Raw genomic sequence first — 24998 nt, forward strand, 5'->3', positions numbered from 1 at the left:
TTGACCTTTTATCATTTCTTCTCATTTAATGCAGTCTCTCCATTTAATTTTATTTGGCCAATTCTGTAAATCTCAGGATGGCATAATAATACCACCACATATGGCTATAAAGAACACAGTCTTGTTTTACCAAATCTTTCCCCTTCCAAATTCCAGTGGCAGTGTACTTTGGGAGCCCTTTCTTCAGGATATTTTAGAAACAACTAAAGATACTGCATTGTTGGTGCACTTGATTTGCCTGCAGACTGAGAAAAATCAGGATAAAGTATTGCTTTGTATTTCTTTCATATTCACTGTAATACATATCTTCTTTATGAAACAAACAAAAAAAAAATCAGGTGGCAGTAAAGGGCCAATTAAGCAAGAAAAAGAATCGGTTTTGGTTAAAGATCTATTCAGATAAAAATCAAACTGAGAAGACCTCAAGAGGTCCTAGAGTTTCACCACAGAATCACATTCCAGGATTCTTAATTTTTATTCGTACTAGTTACATATTTGCATCTCCCAGATATTCCATTGTTAAGAAATATGCTGGCAAAGAGATGTGGAATGTCATAAACATACGGAAATATACTTGCTGGCAAGAAAAATCATACGCTCAAGCCAGAAACCATGACGTTAAATAAAACACCAGAAGAAGCTTCCTTCAGTATTCACACTGTAAAATTTTGAAAACATCGTTATTTCTAAATACAAACACCCAGGTTTTTCACAGAAAAGAGTTTTAGTTTAATGCAGTATATTTAGTGCATAAGTATATATAAGACATTCATTTGTGCATATATGTGAAACGCTAATAAAAACCAATAAAAAAAGGTACATAACCCTTGTGGACAACTGCCCTATTGACTTCAATAGCAAGGTCAGAGGCATTCATTTTCCTCCAACAGAAAATCTTGGTTATTGCTTCTCTCAGTTTAGATAAAGGAGGGAAATGTGCTCCCAACACATTTTTTTCTTTTTCTGTGCGGGAAATCGAATTTATTTAAATATCTCAAGCTCTGACTGTCAGTGTTTGGGGTAGGACAGGTCAAAACTCCGCCAGCTGCAGACACGGTTAATAAGTGTGCAATTACCGCACCCACCACCAGGTGTCACCAGCCGCTCCCAAAAACCACCGATCCAAGGGCGACCGTGGTGACAGGGAATTGTGGCATGTGAGCGACCACCGCCAGCCCCGGGAGAGCCATCCAGCTACATACATACAGGATGTACACTAAACTCGGGGTTGGGAGTGACATGGATGATGGTGGTGGCTAATATAGTAAACTAAGCTACCCTAATGGAAGACAGAAAACGTAATAGAAAATATGACAGAATTCAAAACCACATAGTGCAAAAATTGTTCACCTTGTTTTTTGCTGCTGTCTGGGAAAAAGGCTGCATACCGTAGGCCTTTCAAAATAAAAACAAAACAAACTTTGTATCTATACTGTAAGCCATCTGATTATCAGGATATACATAAGGCTAGAAAGAATTCATGCACAGTGACCAGGAAATCAATCTGTTAGTTCTAACTTCTGGTTCCATACATTTCCTCCTGCATTTCTGGAACGCTACCTAACACTTTCACCACATTTTACTTCTTTAAATTATCCCATGTACTTATATCATTAAAAGAACCCAACACCCATCATTTTCCCCATATACATACCCACCACCAGGCCAACTTAAAAATCATCAGGAATATTAATGATTGTTAATTAATGCACTCTCTTAGATACATAAACCTTCTCTGTGCATCTAAAAAAGATCCTTCTAAGAAAATTTTCTGCATAGGGAGTGGCCCTGCCAAAATCACAGCAACACCTTCTTTGCTGCGTTAAATGTTAAGCTATCAATTTATCAATAAAACTCACAGTCCTTATTTGTGTATAAAAGGTGATACATTTTCCCAGGGCCATGTAGACTGAAGGAAGGATCTCCGCCACAGGGACTCAGTTTGCCAATATCCTTATTTCCTGACGCAGGGCAGGGAAAGCCTCCTGGGTCACTGTGCTGGCAGGAGAAGGGAATCCTCCACCAGCAGCGCTGGCTGCCCAAGTTCAGCAGTTCAGCGGCACCCAGTGACTGGCCACAGCCCTCAAGAGGCAGCGGTTTGGCAGCAAAGCTGCACAGCTCAGATCCAACAGGAGGCCTTCCCCCTTCCTTTTACTCAGCTGCCTGCTGCATTCATAGATCTATGCACCAGCAGGGCAGCAAATGTTGGTTTGGAGGGCTGTATTTAATACCCAAAGAGCTACCTGTGCTCTGTTAAGCAGAGTGGGATCTTATAATGATATGGGCCACATTTGGTCACTTGTTCTTTATATTCAAATCAGTCAAACATTATATCACAAAGGTCACTTTGCACTGACATAAATAGTTGAGATTTCTTAGTAACATAAGTGAAACACTGCAACAATTTCAAAAATACAGATTAATTTATGAGCAGCACATAAGCTTACTTTTTGTGATTTGTCTTAAGTAGGTTGTCTTAAAGCAAATACATACATTTATTCTGGAAGTACAGAAAGATAACATGGGACAAAAAATATCAGGCTATCCAGAACATTTGACAATTTAAATACAGATAAACTCAACAGAAAGGAATGAATCATCATGTCGTAGCCTTTACTGTAAAATAAAATATATAGTTGTTGTCAAGGAAAGAATAATTTTAGTGCACAAAGAAAATGTCCATTATAATGCAAATGTACATGGAAAAGAAATGCTTACTCATTAGTAATGGAGATTTACTTAGTTGTAATTGAAATAGGGAATCTGTATGTTGGAGAATGTGACATCCTGCTGCACAATTAGCATACCATTAAGTAGGAGATGTGAAGCACATACTGACAGTAAAATTAACAATAACTCAGAGGTCACAATTGTAACTATTAGGTCACTTCCACACCTTAGCAAGTCCATAATTATTGTAAAGGAAAAAAAAAGAGAGATGTAAAAACAAGTAATAAACTTTTATTTTCATATAAATTATATGTAGGCATTGCAGATGAAAAGAGTAAAACCTCCTTTCTTAGGCTTTGTCTAAAAGGACCACTTTGCCCTTTTATAATGAATATTTCATTAACATAGCTCATTTCTTACCTGTTAATCTGTTTTCTCCAAGTCCCTTAATGGTAGCCCAGATACTCGGTATTAAGTCACTCTACTATCAGGTGGAGAGAGCAAAAGGGAGGGGGAAAAAAGCAAAACTCTATTCATGAAACTCCCCTTTCTGGGGATTTGCTGGTTTCACACTGTTGAACTAGATTTCCCAAACAATCCAAACTATGGATATCCTTTGGACCCAACCACCAGGCTAAAAAAAGAAAAGGGTCACATAGATGGGAAAAACAGTTATAAGTCAGTTATCTTTTTGGTGCATCGTGTTTATTTATGAATAGTATACATACTTCTGTTGTCCTAAATTCAATATGATGCAAAAGAAGGGGAGCATTTTCCATGGAGCTCATGGTTCCCAGCATTTCCTCTGTGGCACTTGTCCCATAGCACTCTTTGAGCTTTTTGTTCCCAGGTGTTCTGCTTCAAGCGCTTCTCCCAGAGTTTCTTTGCTGCTGTGGTGTTTCTCTACACCTCTCACCTACACTCATGCACACACAGCTCCTCCCAGGTCCCTGGATTTTCATTCAGACCCCCCTGTGCACAAATTCATGGTCAGCCCTGCACAGTGTCTGTGCTTTAACAGTCCCTAGAGCTCCAACTGCCCAGTGGATAAAGAATTTAGAACAGTTTTTCACATTTAGTCTAAAGGGAGAATATTAGCACATTATGGTAGATTTCACCCACTTTGTACCGTAACAACACTGTCACAGTGGTGGAATCTAGAATGGCAACAAGGTCCATGCCAGCAGAAATTAGTCATTTACAAAATATAAATTATTTAAAAATAGTGGTATTTGCATGCTACATTTATTTCAAGACATTTTCAAATCAAGCCCATAACTTTAGTGTAATCTTTTCCTGACTATTCCATAACCCTTTCGAAAACTGAAAAGAATGTCAATAAATGAGTTCCTACTATTTCTCAGATTCCCATTTCTTTAACGTCTAATGAGATAGGTTACGCCCAGTTTAAAGATATAATTTCTGAGGCAAATGTTCTGGATTCTGGTATTTTAGGATTTGGAAACAGCCATAAGGAACGCTTCCTTCTCCTCTCCTCACCTCTGTCAGTTTTGAACATCAGAGTCCTTTATATTTTCTTATCTTCAGCTTAGAAATAAGCTTTTAAAATATGGGGTTCTGCCATTAAGTTTTCTTTGATGGCTTTCAGTAACTCTTCACTGGAACCCAACAAAGTCGACTACTAGTCCATATCAAGTAGACAGATACATTGAAATAATTGCCTCTCACAAAAATTATGCATTACTTTTTTCATATCTTTGATTTTGCTTTAGGTTTTACAACATGCATCCATCATCAGCTGCTGTTGGGGAGTAATTACTATCTTCTGTACTTAATCCTTCATATTTCAAACTTTCTGCTGTAAATTTAAAGCCTTTATTATAATAACAAGTGGTGGTACTGCATTCTAGCATAGATGTTTCTACCATATCATTACTCTTCCCTGGTATCTGTGTCCTCTCCTTAAGAGGTCTCAGAGTATGCTGCAGGAACCCGTGTCCCCATTCACATTAAACAAAGCAGCATTTTCTGTCTAAACACATTTTCCATTCTTAATCAGTCAGTTCCTTTCTTGTCTTTTTCAGGCAGCATCTGCTCCCACCAAAGCTTTCTCAATAAGCTATACTAAAGGTAACTGTAAAAACCTTGCAGTGCATTTTGCACTCTTTATGACTCACAAATATAAAAACCACTGTGGGGATGCACTACCTATAGGACTTCTGTCCTCCAGTACAAAACCTGAAGGAAATGCTTCTTATTTGTACATTTTCTGTAAATAGCTACTGCCCACTTCATTTGTCTGTTCACCAGTACTTCTCTCAAAGTGTAAATATCAGAATCTGTGCCCCATACAAAAGGGAGTCTGAAACAGGCTCAGACAAGAGTAGTTGATAACAGCCCTTAAGAACCGTGGAAACTCTCAACCATGCTCAGCTTTGAAAGGTCTCCCCTTGCTAATCTATCCTGCAATACTGTTGCAATCCTTGCAATGCTGTTCAACTGCCAAGTAACTGCTCTGTAATAAGAGGAGTTTCACAAAATGTGGCTGATTATCTGCAGAGCTGCATAGATTTGGGCATTACTTCTTTTCAGAGAAATCATGTGCACGTGGTATGTGCACACTGGCCTCTCGTTGGGTACAATAGATAGTAAGAAATCTCCAGTTTATCAGGGATCTCTGGCAGATGTGTTGGTTTTCACTCAGACACCAGCATGCACCAAACACTACCTGGGTCGAACGAATACAATGTGTCACGGAACACTATTCCCAGGATCTTTTCAAACGCGGTGGGGACACTGTGTATGTTATTCGCCTGAGGCCTTGGCCTGCTGTGAGGACAGTCTTCCTACTGTCCTTTGGGTCAGACTTTTCTTCAGGCCACATCCCTGGCTCCATCTATTGCTTAGCAAGCATGAATCCTCCTGTAAACCTGCTTTCAGCAGCCTACTGAATCTGCTTTTATCTTTTCATCAAAACGATGATGAAAAGGTTAGGTTCCAAACTGAGGAAGGTGTGATTAATTCCTTGATGGCTCAGAGGACATACTCCATCTTTGCAGCAGGTAAATAGTGAGTTAGCTGTTTAATAAAGTACTTCCCTTTCATCACAGCTGTAAAGAATCCATAGTTGATCAGGGTGATTGCTTCCCAATGATAAAAATTTCTTAGATCATCATATGTTTTACATTTGATGCTGGAGTACTGCATTGGATTAAATTCAGCATCAAAATAAGCTTATTTTCTCCCCTGCCATTTCCCTATGTCTGTGTGTTTACCAGATACATTTCTTCCTGTTTTGCATGTATTTTTTTCCTACTGCTTTTCTCATCAAAAGTGCTCACCAAATAAACAAGCATCCATCTCTCCTTCAAAGCCAAAAAGACTTCAGCAGCCAGAATCCCTTTATGAAAATTGTTTTACTTTATCTTCTCCGTCTTTTTCTAGAAAACTACCACAGCAGGTAGCTACAATGATGTGTACTTTTACAGACAGGGTAATTTATCCATTGTAGATCAGTTGCCTTTATAGATCTTTTCCTTTGATGACCTGGGCTTTATCTTTAAAATGGATATCCATAAACTGACTCTGCAGGACAGTTTGTATGTCTTCATTACTCATATTTTATCAATTAAAAAAAAAATCCAAAGCAATTATGAATTCATATGTCCTCACAACTACCTAGGCATCTTGTTTAATTTTAAGTACATATATGTATGTATGTATGTATTTATTTTTTTTATTTACTTGACCAAAATTTTCGGCATCTCAGCAATTAACTGAGATTTCTTATTTTAAATTATTCTTAAGTTCTCTCCTTTTAGAAATCCTTTTTATTCTAAAAAGAATCATCAGGCAGGGGAGAGACCAAAATCTTCTTCTCCATAGTGCATCTTAAACACAGACATATTTATAGGCTCACAGCAATCCATTTCCATTTTTTCATTGATAACTCCTTCCTCTTGCGATGCACTGTTGCAGGAAGATTCAGGTTCTGCAGTGAATTCCACAGCCTCTCAGAACTCTTTTGGCTTTTTTTCATTGAATTTAATCTGCAAGTCTATTTAGTTTGTCTAATTAATTTATTGCCAGTTTGTCTTAGAAGTCTTCCGTTTCTTGCAGAAACCACTGAAGTCTTCTCTGGATTCCTGCCAAGACAGGTAGGTTTTTATTCCCTCTCCTACCTTGTAGCTATGTTCTGGACAATACAGGGGGAAAGGCTTCAAAGTATAGAGCCAGTCTCTAGCTCCCAGTGCTAAAGAAGTGAGATTTTCAAGATGTGTAGTAGGATGTCAGTGACCAAATTGGCTGCTAAAATCCCATGCTTATCTCCTCAGCCTATGAGCTGTGTTCCTGAAGTAATGAATAAATCTTAATTTCCCTCCCAAGAAGATCATGTTTGGGTAGCAGTAGTTTACATTATTTGAGGTGAGACAATACAAGTATTCTCCTCCAGGATATTAGAAATAGAAAACAGTTTCAAATGAAAATATTTTTTCTTTCTTCATGTTCCAAGTGAGTTCAAGGTTAATAGAAACTTTCAACTTATCTCCTAAAAAACTGGATTCACTCCACTATTACTGCCACAATTTTTGACTTAGGTTGAGCCAAGAGGAGGTTTGTAGGTTACTTTCATTATGGAGATAAATCAGTGATGGAGTGAAGTATTTATTAGGTGCAATGCCTTTTATTTCCACATTATGTGTGTGAAGCTTTTGTTCCCCTAGAAAGAAGGTGAATCCAGACCAGAAAGAAAACATCTCTACTTGTAGTTCCAAGTCTCCTTTCAAGAAGAGCTGCACATGAAAGTGGTCTTCCTCCCTTTTCTTTCTTAGAATATGTTTGCATTGCTTTTCTGGTCTTATTTTCTTTTTGTAGTGCTTTTCTAAGTTGATGTTTCAGCATATAAAGAAACATTTTATCTGAACCAAGAGCAGAACCTACCACACAGTTTCCTCAAATCTCTTGTCCATGTGCCCTGTGCTGTATGTGTGGCTGGTATTGTTTCAGCTGTCAGTGATAGAAAGGCATGAGGCCTGCATTTATTGTGAACGAAGGATGAATATTAATAAGCTGATCAGCTTCAATGAAGTTTCATTCAGTGACCAGTATGACATAATAATAAAAGATTCAAATCAGTTGCCAGAGATACAGAGCATTTTGAACCAATGAAGTTAATAAAAACAACACTACTAGGTCAGGAAGGGCACAAAAGAGGTGGAAAAAACCAAGAGGCATATTTTCATAACAAAATCAAGACAGACTGATCTATGTCATATATTCTATTAGCATAATTTAAGTCCTGTGATAGAAGCTTTATACAGACTGGTTTCGACTAGTTTACTTCAAATCTGTAAGTAAATTCACATTTTTCAAAACACCCTCTTAATCAGAAAAAAGTATTTTGTGAAATCTGTGAACAACATCATCAGTATCTCAACTCCAGAACTGTGAGTGAAAGCCTCAAAGAAGAATACAGCATTTCATCAACTGAATTTTTAGAAGGTAAGTTGGCCAAGCTGAGAGAGACAAGTGAAGATGCTGATCAAGTTGTTTCACCAGTTTAAAAGAGGCAGCATCTCTCAACCATGCAATAAGATGGACTCGGCTAGTGTCACCTTCAGTAATATGAAGATCCTCCAAACAGTGTGAACTCCCTTTCCAGGGAATAAGAAATAAAGATGAGCAGGGGAGAGGAAAGAAATACTCTTGAACAGATGGGAAGAGAAGAACAAGACTGGAAAAGAAATGCAGAGAATTTTCCATTATTCTTAACCCATCTGGAGACAGGGAGAACCACTGGAACAGCAGCGAGGCCATTCTCATGAGCTGCATGCTAATAGCCTCAGAGCAAAGCCTTGGCTTTAATGCAGACTCAATTTCTCGTCCATGAGTTGGGAATTCAAAATTCTAATTTGCTTCTCAAGGACAAAATAATCTATGCTTTGATCCACTAGTTTTTGATTCATTAATGAGCAGAATCACTACTGCAATTTGTGATAACAATGTGCAAGAAAAATCATTGCATTTAGCACACGGTGGATTGATTTCATGGCAGTCTTTTGGAAAAATAAGCTCAGAATGATGGGACTGTAGAGGATGGAAAGACAGACAGAAAAGAAGCAAAGAATTTCAGAAGCTCATCTTCCTTGAGTTCTCCTATGGGACCAAACTGTTATGTGGCCTGACCTCCAGGCCTCCTCATACTCTCCCTGAGGTGTGGAATAAGAGATGGAAGCCAGTTCGAACTTTTTTTCTCTCATGGGATAAGTCATTAACTCTGTGCATCAGCAAATCACCAACTGTAAAGAACACTGGTACTTTCACAATAATTAGGAATCTACCTGGAACATTCCAGCCTGGAAAATTCTCAATTTGTTACAATATGTGAGAAATATTAACCATCATGGTTTGGGCTATGTTTGGCTTTGGATCAGTGAATCCACACAGGATTTCAGATTAAAGGCAGTACAGATGGATAAGAAAAATGGAGAATTTTTTTAAACACTGAAGGAGATTTTTCTTCATTTGCTGTGACGTGTTCTTCCTCTTTGTGCTCTCCAGTTGCGAGAGCTTTCATGATGAAGGCACTGGCTGTCACTATGCTGTTTCATATTATCCTTCTGCTCCTAACTGAAATGAATGGGATGCACATTAAAACCATTCCTCAGTCTAGTTATTTAGAAGCCCCTAGCTTGCTAGCAGCAACTGGTAGGATTCAGGTTGGTTTTGGTTTGGGGTCTAGTTTTGTCTGGGTTGTTTTTTTTTTTAATTTAAAGTGTATTTTATGTACAGAAAATATTCAAACCCTCACAGGAACTGTTCATAAACTTTTTGCAATTATCTTCATATTTATGGAGACTCAAGATGACACAGCCAGTTCAAAAAACAGCTTTTGGCTACTAATACTGACCTAGCATGGAAAAATCAATATAATTACAAAAGCAATTAAGCATGGCAAGTAAGGAGTCCAGCCTTTGCTCAACTTAAAGTAATTTAGATTAACACAAACATAACAGCCAAAATACTCCTTTCTCATAGACAGATTCCAGCAAAATTGAACCGGCAACGCATCAAATCACAATAATCACTGGGTGTGTGCCTAAGGTCACCAGGGTTAACAAAATCACCTTCAAGACTCACAGTGCTGGCAGTGGATTACAACAAAGGTTAAAATGATGGGAACATGGGCAGAGTGAAGAGATGGATTATTTGGGCAGCCTTGAGACTTGAAAGTATCTGGGGTCACTTTAAGCAAGCATCAGTACTTTCTCAGTATAAAATACCAGAAAATCCCCAGTAATGAGTTAGCACATTAAGAATACATGAGTGTGTTGGGAAAAAGTGCATTCTATTTCCAGTGTTTCCTGAAAACAGGAAAGCAAGGGAACTGCCCCTTGAAACAGTATGGTCTCCACTAAACTAAAAAATCTTTAGAAGGAAGAATTGGAAAGGCAATAATTTAGATACAGAGAGGACAAAATGCACAGGAAAATGACTGTAACTAACCTCCAAAGTCAGACTTAACTAGCCAGAAGAATTGCTGGCTCTTTCTATAAGCAATCAATTAAGTTATCAGAAAACAGAACTCTGAAAAAGAGTAATTTCTTGAAAATATAATCACCTTGTATGTATTCTTCAGTGAACAAATAGCTCATAGTGCCTTAACTAAGTGTGAAGCCTCACTCTTCACATCTCATTAGAGAATTTGGCCACTACGAACCAACTTTAAACCACAGCAGTGCTATGAGATATGTTGCATTCAGATGCAAACAATGAACCCATGTTATGAACACATCTCTGTTTTAGAAGAGCACAATATTGTTTGGCTTTATGAACACATGCAAATTGAAATTATACATTCATAATGCCTCTCTCTGGGTCAGAGCAGTTTTATGACTTTAATCATGAGGAGAAGAATTAGCACATTAAATGCTCAAAATAGCTCAGTGCACACTGTGTGTAGAAAAATGTAAATGAGTAAGACAAACTAACTCTAAGAACTGTAGCTAACTCCCCCCCAAAGCTACAGGACATTGGTACTTAAATTCAATTTCTTTCATTGGGACTAGACTGAGTACTCTTTTACACAGATAAAAGTACATAATAATCATGGCATAACACAAAATAGTAATGAATGGGTAAGAAGATTCATTATTATTTTCTTTGAGAACTACTTTTCACTTGTTTTATCAACTGCATTGAAAACATAGTTAACAACACTGATTTGCAAATTTTTTTCTAAACCCAAAGAGCAAGGAGATAATTTTTTATGCTGAAAATAAATAACACTTCTAAATTCCACAAGTTCTGTGAGAAATAGAAATAAAGCCTTTAAAAAGAAAAAAGTAAACTTCCACTACTAGATTTCAGGACTGACATTTCCCTTGCAAGGTAAGAAGCTGCAGAGATTTTGTTCAGTTGTATAATAATGGCATCAACAAATAGTAACATGCAAAATTCCTAACTAAATCCTGAATAAAAATGGAAAAGAAATTATTCTCTCATTTATTTGTTTCAAATGCATTCATCAGCTGCAAGATAAAAAAGCCTGTAAGATGAGAACACATTTTGAAAATGTGCAAAACATCTGGAGACACAGTAAATGAGCAAACAAAATTAATACCTGCACAAGCCCTGCAGGTACATTATTTGCAGCAAAGTTCTTGTATAGGTTCCAACCCTTATATATCAGTTGGAATACAGTACATTTTGCTACTGACTCCATATTTTAAATTTAGTAACTTATATAAAAATATTTCTCCCACATACATCTGACAGAAAAAGAATAATTTTATAGTCTTAAATCTGATCTTTTTTTCCCCCAGTTTTTCAGAATATTAATTGTCATGAGCTGTCCCTTTTGGCAGGGCCTCCTAATGCCCTTAAACTGTTTTGTCTTTGTGCTTTAGCTTGTATGTTTTGACTTTGTACCTCAGCTCTTTTGTATGATAGCTCTAAATATGAGATTTTGCTTAATTTTTTTAACCACAGCTTCAGTATACTGATAGAACAACAAGAGCAAAGTAGTACAATTTTTTAACACTATCAGAGTAACCCTATGAGAGATCATGTCCTCACTGTGTAGATCTATCATTATGTCAACCTATTGGATAGAGCAAATGTTTGGAAACACATAAGTAAGCACAACAGATTATCAAATGAATCTTTTCCAAATTGAGCTGTCTTTTCATAATCTGTATACTTTCAGGTTTTGTCACTGTTTACCCGTTAGTCCAGAGTCATCATTAAAACCAGTACTTTCAGGCCCTGTGGCAGCCTCTGGTCCAACACCTATATTAGTAACAAATAAAGTGCTCAGCAGTTCTGTGGCCCAGGCCAGTAATTTATTTACTTGCTAAAATTTAGATCCAAAACCTCAAAAGTGTAAAAAAATACCAAGCAATACTCAAATAAAAAATGGTGGGAGGGACGACAAGAACATGTCCCTTTGCCATCTCCTTGGAACCACCTGTGTTTCCTGACTTCCACTGTGATGCCAGAAAACAAGCTAAAATCTAAAAGCATTCTTGTATTGATGTCAATAGATGGTGGATTGGTTCTTAAGTCTTTCTTTTTCACATTATGAGCTTTCTGGGTTCCAGGAGTACCAGTCAAACCAAGTTTGACAACTAGGTCAAGGCTGAAGTTTAGTGGGCCTGAAATCCCTGTTCCAACATTAATAACCCTCGTTCAGAGAGTTCTATCTCCTCCAAGTGAATCTCCAAAAAGAATTCTGTGTGTTTGTCCTCACTGAAATGTAACTTGAGCTCATGGTTCAACAGTCACTAGTACCAGATTTGAGCAGTGCTGAATTACAAAGAACTACAAGCTGCCTCTTGATCAAGTACAGACAAAACATCTGTAAAACTATCCAGTGTGTCCGAAGTAGAGAACATACCAAACTTCATGGTTTTGCATCAATTGTCGGAGAACGGAAAATACTTGATCTGATGTCGAGTGATGACAGTGACATTTTGTTACTCTTTAAAACTTTCTGAATAAAAGAACAAAGAGAATGACTTTATATCAAGCCAATGTGTTTTGCTTCATCTGTCTGCAGCATTTTGAGTCAGTATTAGGATCAAGAAGTTTGAGGTTGGGTACTCTTGAAACACGTCCTGGATCAGGAGCGGATCCTTGCTTTTGCATAAAACTGTTGAGTCAAGAGCGCACCAGTGCTCTGAACAACCGAGCTGGTCATCGGACATATGGTCACAGCACAGCGTATCAGTGAGTAGCAGCCAGGCTGAAAACAGACAATGCTTCTAACTAAAGAGTTATTTGACTTAAACAGAATCTTTGGTCAAGTCAAAGGCAACGTTTTTCACTCAGAGATAAAATAATTGCGTAATTCTAATGACTCACTGGGAATTCACAGGCTGGTTATCTTTCAAGTTTCGTTAAACAAATGTTGCTAATAAGTTGGAGGAACATTATTTGAATGACCATTTTGAGGCATTTTGCTTATTTTTTTTCTTCTTTTTCCATTTCTCTTAGCAATAGAGGAAACAAACAGAATACTTGAGATAACTACAGATCTCAGGCTTTATGTCTTGTTGAACCTACACAGTTAATATCACCTCTAAACAGATAAAAATTATGTAAGAAATACCTAGAAGAGCAAAGCTGAAATCTCGAAATGCTTATTTTCAGGGAGAATAATAACATACCCTTTAAAGGTTCCCTTGAGGGTTTCTAATTAAATCAGAATGAGAACCTTAACAGTGACATAATGTACATTAAATACATATTTCAATACTTTGAATTAGGGTATATGGGATAATTTTGACCATAATGTTTATGGTTACTGCTTGTTTCTCAAAATAAAAAATAATACATTGTTTCACTTTCTAGCTGTTACTGATGTCTGCAATAATGCCATGAGGGTCAAGGTGGTTTTTAGAGTTTTTCTGAGTTTCCTCAAAATTTAGGTTATTAGCAATGTCTGAGACAATGCTGTCCATTTTATCAGTATTTAATGCAATTATATTCTAAAGCAACAGTTTCTAGTTAAAGTATTTTAAAGCTTTGCCGAACTAATTGGTTTTTTTTTTAATTAGGAAAATGTGGTCCTGTAGATACAGAGATCAGGCTTCTGAACAAAGCAAAGAAACTGTGCAAGCTTTTCCCTAGTCTATGTGACTATTCTCACTTTGTGAGTGCATTCCATCTCAGCTATGCAGGAATACTGAAAAACATGGTTTTCTTCCCTTCACATAACTTTCAACCTGTTTAACTCGATTTCAATATTTATGTTATATATCCAGTGGAACAATGTCTGGATGCCTGTAGCTAAATTTCCTAAGAAAATCCTTCCTAATTGAATTCCCTGGTGTTCACAAATACCTTTAAAAGACATCTTTTCATGTGTGTTTGTATATAACTATACAATTTCATGTTGCTCTTTTTGAAAACCCTATTTGTTCCTCAGATTCAGATTAAAGCAAGATAAATCAAAAATTCTTTCTGCCTTCTTTTTTTTTTTTTTCCAATACACTGTTTTTGGCATTTGAGAATGTCTGAGGATTTCAAGTAATACCAATAATATTTACTGTCTTCCTGTACAGCTGTAGAAGAGAAGACTATGTAAAAGTGAGGGCTAACCGGCAAGGACTTTGCCAGTGTTTCATAGCAGAAAACTCAGAATTCAAGAAGAAAGAGCTTCTATGGAACAGAAAAGGTTATAAAAGTTTAAGAGTGCATTACTTCCCTATTCACAAGCACCAACACAGAATCCATAAATAACATTAAATATAAATTAAAACAAGTTTCATGCTAGGATATCAGAAATTGTGATTTATTTTCTCAAAGACTTTATACTCACAATCTCATCTCCTGGCAACCAATATCCTTCTTGTTCAATACCAGCTTTTGACCCTTTACACCCCACCGTCAGGGTTTCCACGATAAGACCATCCTTGACCGCTAAACTCAGCTGACGTGTGGTTTCTTTTGGATGCATACCATGGACTCTAGACATATACCTGCACACAAAGCACAGAAGTCTTTAAGTGTTAGGGTTAAATTATAAACTGTGTCAGCAAAATAAACAAATGATGCTTCAATTTTTCAAATTATTTAAAATAATACACAGTCCAAGTTTTAGATTGTTTTCAAACATTCAAAATTAATACAATTTCCCCCTTTATTTCAAATCATCTCCCCCTTGCAGCTATCATGTGCACACTTAGACAAATAGTAGCACAGTAATCTTCTACAAAACACTTCCCAAATTAACATGCACACTGCTTGGGCTTGTCTCTGCCACATCCATTTGTGTCCTTTGGATTAACTGAAACTTGCATTTCTCTAATACTTCCCATGGCATACATAGTATAGAATGAGCCTGGAGAGCTACGAATGAATCCTTGTGATGCCTGTGTGTACAACATATTTATAAAAAATGTGAAATTTATGTATCACATACGAAAATCCAACAGTTGGAGCTACTGTTCTAAATGGTTTTTCTCCTTTTCTTGAGATAACCACAATGATCACACTGTGATGAACTGCTTTGCTGAAAACAAAACATATGCAGCCTAAACTGTGTATGTACATGAGCTTCAACCTGTGTAATACTGACCTTTAATCAGTATAATTTACTTCCAGGCCAGCACCAAATATTAACTTGGAGTAACCAACATAAAATTATCTCTCAAAATAAAGATGACCTCCCTGCTTTAAGTTCATTACACTTCAGATTCCAAGAACATATCTGTGACTTAATGCACATGGAGAAGCAAAGAGAGCTGCAATCACATGCAGTAAGTGAATTGATTTGGAACCAAATATTTTGTGGACATATTTTCTTAGTTATAGATCTCTTGCAGTTGCAGAGCTAACTCTTTTGCTGGAACTGGTTTACACTCATCTAATCTTTTTGTTTTGCTCTATAGGAAACTAAATGCGTATAATCATACAGTAGATTTGTGATTGAGTAGAAGCATATATTTGTGTAGTAAATTATAAAATAATAAGAGCAGCACAGGACATTTATAAATTTCTACTTGGTATCAGAGGCATTTACATAAAAGCAGCATGTTTGCAGGATCTTGGGGGTTATTTTTTTTAGGATAAAATCTCTTAGAGGCAGATGCTGCCACTTACTATATTTACTATATTTTACAATGTCTGCCACAACATGGTCCAAATCTGGTTGGTTTGTGCAATCTACCACTGCATAATAAGAAATAGGAAATATAATTAATACAAAAAGAAAAAAATTCTGTGCAAGTTTATGATCCAAGCTAATATAGATGAATATTATGCTGGCTAGCAAAAAGAAGATAAGGCACTTCAGTTCTGTACCACACCAGATGGATGCTCACATGCCCAATCTCATCCTTCTCTGGTGCTGCAGAAACCAAAACCCAACATGAGAACCTGTTCAAGTGATATTAAACACCACAAATGAGTTTTCCAAGTTCTCCAAATTCCAAGGTCTTTAACAGGCAGAGACTCAAATCCGTTTAATTCACTTTCAAACAGAGTGCAAGTGAACACCACTAGTTTGTATAAAGTGCTGAAGCTTTAAAACTGCATGAATACAACTAATGTTGTAACTAGTATGATGTATTTCATGTGTGTGTGCACATACACACATATTAATGCAAATACAATGAGCTTTTTTAAGTGTAAATTATCTTTGCCAGCATTTGCTAATGTTACTGTTTTTTCATCAGATTTCCATTTTTAACTCTGTACTAACAGCCTCCCTGATGGGGCCACAGAATTCATGTTGTCTGCAATTTCTTCAAGTCCTTAATAGGTCTCAAAATACAGAGCATTCTTCACATTTTACTGGCAGATCAAATCAGACACTGAGCAAGGAAGTGATTTCCCTACAGTTACACAGTGGGCTGCTATAAGTCTCAGGACAGAAATCAAGTATTAACCCAGTGCCATAAGCCTTAGTGTGTCCTGCTGAAGAAACCATGTATTTTTGCATTGCATCATCCCCAGTTGCACAAACACCATCCAACAAAATTATTAAATGTAAGCTACAGGTTCTGTGATTTCTCAGTCCCATTTCTGAACAGAACAGATATATAATAGAAACCAAAAAACCTTAAACCAACCCTACTCAGCTAATCTGTCTGTTTCCACTGTGGCACAGGATGCACTAGTGAAAAAGAGCACAAGGCTCAGAATTGCCCATTTCTCAAATCCAATCTATGTTCTCAACCAGAGTGAAAGTACTGCCACCAACTAAACTATCTCCTCATTTTCTCCAGCTGTAAATTGTGAGTAATAAATCCCCAGAGGCTTTTTGAAGAATACTTTAGTCAACGTTCAGTCTGTGCAGTCTGTAGATCCACAGGGGCTATGTTTTCCATTTTTAAAATAAAATGCTATCATCTTTCATAGGAAAGCACACACATGTAGGAGAATGTTTTTACTTCAAAGAGTAGAACTGCTGCTAGAAAAGTGCCCCCTCCCCCCAAACTTTTACTCCTGTCTTGTTTCTTTTCAGCCAGAAGGACATCAGCTAAACGAAGAAGTGATTAAGACACAGGATTTGAATCAGAAAAGACCGTTAATGCTCTTTAACAATGAAATGTCAAATAAACTGTTACGATATGAGAAAGATGCACAAAATACGTTAAAACCCAGCTTAGATAGAGAAAGCATGATGTTTAGAATTCTAACTACTATGTCAGCTTCTTTACTGGATCAGGGAAACACAATATTGAAACATCTTTGGGCGGAAGTGACACCACTAATCCAGCGAGCACAAGGCTTTTCCTGGCACTGCATCCACTGAAGCATCTGGCACCAACAAGTTAAAAAACAAATCAGAGAGATAAAGCAATCCCCGATTGCTGTTTTCAATAAAAGCTGATTAGCTGTACCTTGGAGACAGGGAGCTGAAGGAATACTAGTTTATTATGCTCTTGCCCAGTCCTCCCTATCAACAGACTGGGAAGTGTAACACAACTCCTATACTGCTGTTACTAGCCAGCCACAAGAAGTAAAGCAAATACACTCAGATGAGTGAGAACAAGGCATGGAGACAAAGTAAAATCCCCTAAACCAGCAAACCAGCCCTCATCAGATAGGGAGCTGAAACAACCATTTCAAAATACAATTTAACTGTGGTAACCCCTACTATATAAAATGAGGGGCTTTCTGTGGAAGTTTGGCCTGATAATCTGCATGTTACATTCCAAATCTCACCAAATGAGGCTGCCTGTCTCCAGGATACAGAAGCAACTGAACTGCTGCTGAATATTAGAGTATTTATAGGTCAGTATTTTCTCCATTTATAACCTGGCAGAACAAACCTCCTTGACATTAGCATAGAAGAATCTAGCAAATCTAGCAAAATTACAGGCTTTGTAATCAAATTCTAAGAGCCTAGTAATGCATGTTTTCAATTATTGCAACACCACTTGGAAAGCAAATGATAAGGATCTTTTTAGCATGTAGTTTGTTCATCACCACCCTTAAGCAAACCTCATTGCCATATCATCAAATGTATATGTAAATGTGCTGACCTTCAGAAACAAGATACTACCAACACGATCTGGTAGATGACGTGCACATACCTAATATATGTTCATATCTGTCTGACAGCGAAAGAAAAACTTAAAATGAGAATGATAGAGGATAATCAATAGATTCGTAGATTGTATATGTATGTGCATGCTCATCTGTATTTAGTGCACAAAATACCAATCAGAGAAATGTGAAACAACAATTTCAAACCTATTTGGAAATGCAGATGAACAGTAGTCATGTATTTTCAAATTTAGCAACAGTAAAATATCATCATATTCTTCTGTTCCTATACCTTATTTTTGTTACCCATCCTAAAACCTCGACCACCTCTACAGACACCACAGGGACAGTCCAAGGGGTCAGCACAGCTGGAGGGGGGACTCCAGCAGTTCTCACAGGCCTCACAGAACCCAGAACACAGCCACCTGTTGCACACCCCACCTGAGCCACATCGAATGATGGGGGAGGAAACCTGGTGCATGCCCTTCCAGACCCTCTCTCCTTCACAGCAACGAACTGCAGAAGCTCCTGTCACTCATGACACTACCAACTAACAACTGGATCTTGCCACCTCCCTTTGCTAAACTAAAGTGGACCACAGAAGTACCCTAATCCACCCCTGAACCACTTACGTGCCAAATATAAAGGAGACATTACAGAACCACCGAAGTCTGTCACCGTATGATTAATTTACCCATAAATCTTCAAGATAATTTTCTCAAACTACCCAGTGTTCTTTATGTCTATCTATTCAAAACCTACATCTAATACACGTGCTTCATGGAATACCTTAAAACTCAAGAAAAAAAGTCTGGTTTGATATAAGGGGAGTGGAGGAAGCAGACTCTAAAGCTGCAATCACCATGGGAGCAAAACAGATACAGAAGTAGCCGGCACTTGCAGGGGATCAGATGGTGAACTTTTCACCTACAGCTGTCACACAGCTCACAACTTTTCCTTGGTGCTGTGCAAGACACAACATGAAGCCAAACCCTGTCCCAAAGAGTTTAATCTGTATGGCCACAAAACAATGCATGTAAATAGCTAACTTGGCTCCCAGAGTCCTCTTGAAGGCAACAGTGCTCTACTGAAAGGCAGTAAATAGTCTACATGAGCACAGTTGTGCTGTGGCCCAAAAAAGAAAGCTGACCAAGGAAGGTTAATTAAGGTGGAAATTGGACACAGGTATTTTAAAAAAAACTCCCAGTTTTTCTGGACTCATAAGGAATTGCATTTTCAGCCATCTGAACTCATCAAAAGGAAAATACTGAAAAAAACACTACAGAAGCATCTCTGTACAAGACTAAAGTAAAATATATATAGGAAATAGCTGCCTTATATAAAATACAACAGTGTGACAAGTGTGGGTAGATGCTAATTTTAGTGGCAAACACTGTAATCTTGGTCTGATCAATTATCTCTCTCTGTGCTGGATGCCTCTGCCCCTCCACAATGGGAAAGGAAGTAGCAGTCTGCTGGCAGCAGCAGATTATCTGCTGAGAAACTCGTCCAGGGTGAGTGGAGATCTGATAAATTTGAGATCTGATAAACTGAGATCTGATAAAATTGAGATCCAATAAAATGCAGCAGATTCCATTAAACTCAACTGAAAGCCTGTCATTAATTTTAAATGTTACCTACAGGTATATAAAAATGTCCTAGATTCAGGGACAGACCTTAAGGAATAATACATAAAATAGAAGAAAAGCAGCCAAAAATCTGTTCTGAGTTTTTATTGTGTTCCTGCAACTAGTGAGAAATGCCTTTTGCTTTACTTTCAGGGTATGACAACAGTTTTATAGAAGGCCCACACATTTCTTTTAAGCCTTTTTTTTAATTGGAAGAGATTAGGCCACTTGGTCATACTGAAAGTGAAATGCAAGAGATAGCAGTGATAGATTTTTTTTTTTTTTAAATACAGCTACATGTCACGAAAACTTATAATACTCAGGCTCAAATCTCAGGAATCCATTAGCTGTCCTTGTGGAAAGCCAGGTGAAGATTTGTGCTCACAGCTGTATCTCAAGGTCTCGCCCTGAAGCTCAGGTTGCCTTCTCCCACTATGGTACCAATCAACTTTCATAAAACACAGGCTAAACATTATGGGCATTTGACATATATATTCCCTGCTTGCCAGAAACTGAGAGCTGGTCTGAGAGCTCGAGACAATACATACACACAGAGAAAAGCAGAACTGTCTACAGTGGCAGTGTAGCAGCTCACTTTTGTTTTCTAAGATACTTCTTGATATGTTTACACTTTCTGAAGTTTCAATTATGGATTAAATTCGCTAAGATGAAGACAACCAAATCACCATGTTATGCCTCTGTGTTTATACTCCACAAAGAGATGCAGGTATATGAACAGGCTGCATTTGATTTCCACTGCATTCCACATACCAACAACACACTGCACAGACCACACAGGCACTGACAGTGCTGTTGCCTCTGCAACAAAATGCTTCTTATAAGATCTACATTTTACGCAGTCCAAAATTCCAGAAATTACAGAGAAATCATGAATTTACTTTTCCCTCTGACATCAGTATCTGCAACATTCATTTTGAAGACACATACACTATCAAAGCAGGGAACGTCTTTAAAATTTATCTCTCCTTCGTAGTCTACAAATACAGCATTTGCATGAATATGGAGTCTAATTTTGTGCAGTGTTTTTATAAAACAAAAAGAATGCATAAACTTGATAGTGAAACAGTGCAACCCAGCAGTACAATGAAAGATCTGCCTGATGTTTGTGCTGCTGCTGTTAAAAGACAGCTATGGAGTAATCTTGTTTGTGCATGCTTTAGACACCCCAGGCACCACAGTTTCCTATAATGTTAATCACCTGGGTCATTTCTGTAGAAAGCACAGTAATGTTAACTCAGGTAATTCCCTGATTCAGTAATTTAAACTGCCACTCACACACTGCACTACACACTTTAGACTGTGTAACCCACCGTTATGACCAGGAAAAGCAAGTAATTAAGGTATCAAGCTATTCAATCCTTATCCACAAAAATCTCCCTCTCAGAACTACTACCACCTTCTTAGAAAAAGGACTCTATTCTCATTTTTCCAGCCTGAAAACTTGTACGTGGTGCTGTTGGTAATGTACAGGTGTGTGCACTGAGCACGACTGGCAAACAGGAGCACTAATTGTTCAGGGGCACTATATGCATGGGTACAACTGCTCCTGTATATGCAGGGCCACTGTTCCATCACCTCTTTTCTTTGGATGTGCTGAAGTACATCCAAACAAGTATTACATGATTCAGAACGTAACATCCTAGACAATACCTTGCAAATGAAATATTTAGTCAGCTCATACCGAGCATTTCAATCCAAAACATGTTTAAAAAAATAAACATTCAAGTGCTTTCATGATTAATATTTTTTTTTGAGTTTTCCATCTGATTTAATTTCAGTTCTTATCTGGGTCAAAATCTTTTTCTTTCTGTTTTATTTTGTTTTTGCTTTTGTTTTTTTTATTATTATTATTATTGGGGTTTTTTTATTTTTTTTTTGGTGGGGGGATGTTTTGGTTTTTTTGTTAGATTAGTTTTAGTCTAGCTAAGTTTCAAAATCATCACACTGTCACACAAATGTTCACCTTATTACCATCTAGGGAACAGCACAACGTCTGGAAAAGCCATCAGGGCAGAGCTGCTGCTTTTGGTGATGATATTGTTTATATGAATGGGAATATGAAACCACAGCCTAAAATAGATGGTATGAGTAGTGCTTTGGAGATCATTCTCTCTCCACTGATTACAGAGAAAGCCTTGATGAGCACTTCAGGCCAGATAGCAAGCTGTTAAATGGCCATGTCCCACCCATTTTTACCTTTTACTTTTAATAGAGAATCACATTTATTTATAGCAAAGAAACCAAACATAAGCTAGAAGGTTTACTTTCAAATATTATAAAGATGTTATGATTCAAGAAAAAAAACATTCTGGTTGTGACATGAAAATTGGTTTACTTCTAGTAATTAGATATAAAGTTAGCCTGTTGTGTATTCTTCTGAGTAAACTTACACAACTTCAATACAAATATTAATAGAAGTATGGAGTACATGAAAATGAAAATGGGGACAGTGATTTTTCAGTTACACTTCCACCCCTTTCCTTCTCAATAGTTCTACTGAAGCTCATAGTTTGCATGGATTATATGAAACATTGAATGTTACAGTTTTAATAGTAACACACAATAAGGAGAGTTTAAATGAGTATGCTCTCATCAGCAAATGGCTAACATGGAGTATTGCTGTTGTTAATAACAACGTGTTTGTGCTGTTCGTGTGAATCATTTTATTTACCAGACATACTCAGGCTCAGCCCAGAGATGACTTCACCTACTGAATCAATGAAGAACATTGACCTTTGAGATAGAAAAAGAAAACTGCTATACTAGCAATACCACATAAGAGCATTCTTAAGAGAGGAGTTATCAGATAAGGAAAACCGATCAAGCAAAATTTGTTAGAACATTTGAACACCTATGTATTTATTTTCTCACAGAACAAAATGTAGGAACTAGATGTGGATGCAATAATATTTCTGATCGAAGCAAATACACAAAAAGCTCCACCTCACCTCAAGTTCCAGTCCTCAATAAAACATCCTTCCATGCTAAACCCTTACAGTCGTAACAGTTGCCCAGCCAGCTAAAGCAAGGCTGGAGGAACCTCTGTCAGTCCCATGACGAAGAGTTTTCTACACCAGGCACTGAAATAGTCTTATGACAGCCAGCACTGAAAAGGAGACCCAGCAATTAAGGTAGCAACATTCTTTATTGCATGGTGGGACAGTGTTTCAGTACCAAGCTGAAGGAACAATTATCCCTAAGAGATTACAGACAGCACTGTTTAATACATGTGGACTTCTTTTTCTGTATTCCTTTAACCAGTTTAATTAATGTGATTACATTTGTTACACAAATTGAGGAAATAATCTACATCAACAAAAGAGCTCAGTGGAAAAAAGAGTAACTATTAATATACATTATAAAACTCAACACTTTAACCAAGTATACTAATTTAGAAATTTTAATTCTTCTGCTACTCAGAGCAAATGCAGCTAGGTTCGTTATAGATTTTTTCCAAGAAAAAATTACATTTTTTCCTGTGATCTCTGTTTCCACTCTCCTTAGTCAAAAATGTCTAAAAGAAGCTCTTAAAATGGACAATTAATATCAGCAATATTAAAATTAACTAATATCCAAACCAGAAAATTATTTTGAACTCATAAACAAAATTAAGATTCAACAGCCTATAAACAAATAGATAAAAGCTGCATGACAAATGTATTTACCTACAGGTAACACAGGTGAAATTTAATGAACATATGCCATTGCGAACACTCCTTGTGCAATAAAATGGCAATCTGTTCTTCTTTCTTAAGGGTATTACAAAATATGAATATAAACTTAACTTCTCACTTATCTTTCAAAATTTTTTTGAATCTGGATATTAAAAATTGTTATTAGCTTGTTGAATATTACCTCATTCGTCAGCCTCAGTACAAATTTGCAAACAAAACTTCGTATCAGTTTTGATGCAAAAGCTGGTGAGAATCCCTGTACTTTCCCTTAAATATGCAGTTCTCAGTGTTCTTTTTGTTACTTTATAGCATATAACTGAGCTTTTGAAGATATAAAAAAATTTCAACTTGAATCCATCATTTAACCACACTGTGAAGCCATCAGTATAAAAAAATTAATGTATCAAACAAGCCAAGCGTTTTGGTGTCCAGCATATTTCTATGCAATGTATTGATTGCCATGCTTGTAACTGCTAGTTTTGCACACCTAATGCAATTTTTATATATGACCAAAGTAGTACTTTTACTAAAAATTTCATTATTAGGGAGTCAAATGATCACTTTTAGACTGCTCTGTGTTTTATCAATATAATGGTTTTTAACCAAATCGATCAAAAAATTGCTGAAAAAGCACAGAAGACTTTTTCTCCTCAGGATGATCTATGATTAAGGATTTACAAGTTTTAAAACTCTAGACTCAGTTAATTCTCTTGGTTTAACATAAAAATAGTGTTCCGAAAACAGAAAAAAACCCACATTGGTTTGCAGCTAAAAAAAGCAAGTGAAGTTTATCATGGGAAACAGAGAAGGAAAGTAAAAGAAATTAAAAAGGTGATTGACTTAGTAGAGTCAGACAGAAAGAAGTACCTTGTCCCTGACTATAACAGAAAATACATAAGCAGGTTTTGAAAACTAAGGGCTTTCTATCCTGTCACTACCTTGTGATATGTTTCCATGCTTGTTTTCTTGTGAACACTCAGTAGATAGGCTGCCATTGGAAGCAGCTTTATGGACTGCTGAAGAAGTAATATCTTGCTTTTTATTGCAGCACCTTGTGCTTCACACTTTTGCTTACCCTTGTGTAAATAGGAACTGCTATTACACTGCATGGCATAGAATAAAACTTCACTGTACTGTTCTTGCTCAGCCTTTCCCAAATAAAAAGTAAAACGTGAACTTCCTGAGCACCTCCTTCAATATTAAACTGTTCCACCACAACACAACTGACCAGGGTTCCAATAACACTATTTGCTTCACATATCCCCATTTAAAACATGCAGGAGAATGATGTACACGTGTGGAAAAGGACACAGTAACACTGGTTAAAAGTGAACTCAAGCAACCACTGTGTTTTCCTGCATAACAGGAGGATGTTCTACTTCAAACAGCTGCTTTCAGATAAACCTGCTCTCTGACAACAAAAAGACAGATATTTTAGGGGAATGGCTTGACAAAGGATAAGAAACGAACAAACAAAAAAACATTTCTAAGCTTTTATTCCAGACAAAGAAATATCAGGTGATACAATAGTTCTTTCTGTTCA

At 37.1% G+C, this 24998-nt stretch overlaps 1 protein-coding gene across 3 annotated transcripts in view; it reads right to left on the bottom strand.

Moving 5' to 3' along the window:
• Window positions 1-24998, bottom strand: part of ZMYND11 (zinc finger MYND-type containing 11) — a 105647-nt gene that overhangs the window by 29609 nt on the left and 51040 nt on the right. For 2 of the 3 annotated variants that reach the window (XM_051812870.1, XM_051812869.1), the window contains exon 3: window positions 14456-14615. In XM_051812870.1, the coding sequence (XP_051668830.1) occupies window positions 14456-14615 (160 nt within the window). Of the gene's footprint in view, window positions 1-1350; window positions 1396-14455; window positions 14616-24998 lie in introns of all 3 variants that reach the window. The other variant, XM_051812868.1, reaches the window with a different exon arrangement.

This window comes from Manacus candei, unplaced genomic scaffold (genome assembly GCF_025592945.1).
Source record: "Manacus candei isolate 608988 ecotype Guabito, Panama unplaced genomic scaffold, ASM2559294v1 h1tg000089l, whole genome shotgun sequence".
In the NCBI taxonomy this organism is placed as follows: domain Eukaryota; kingdom Metazoa; phylum Chordata; class Aves; order Passeriformes; family Pipridae; genus Manacus; species Manacus candei.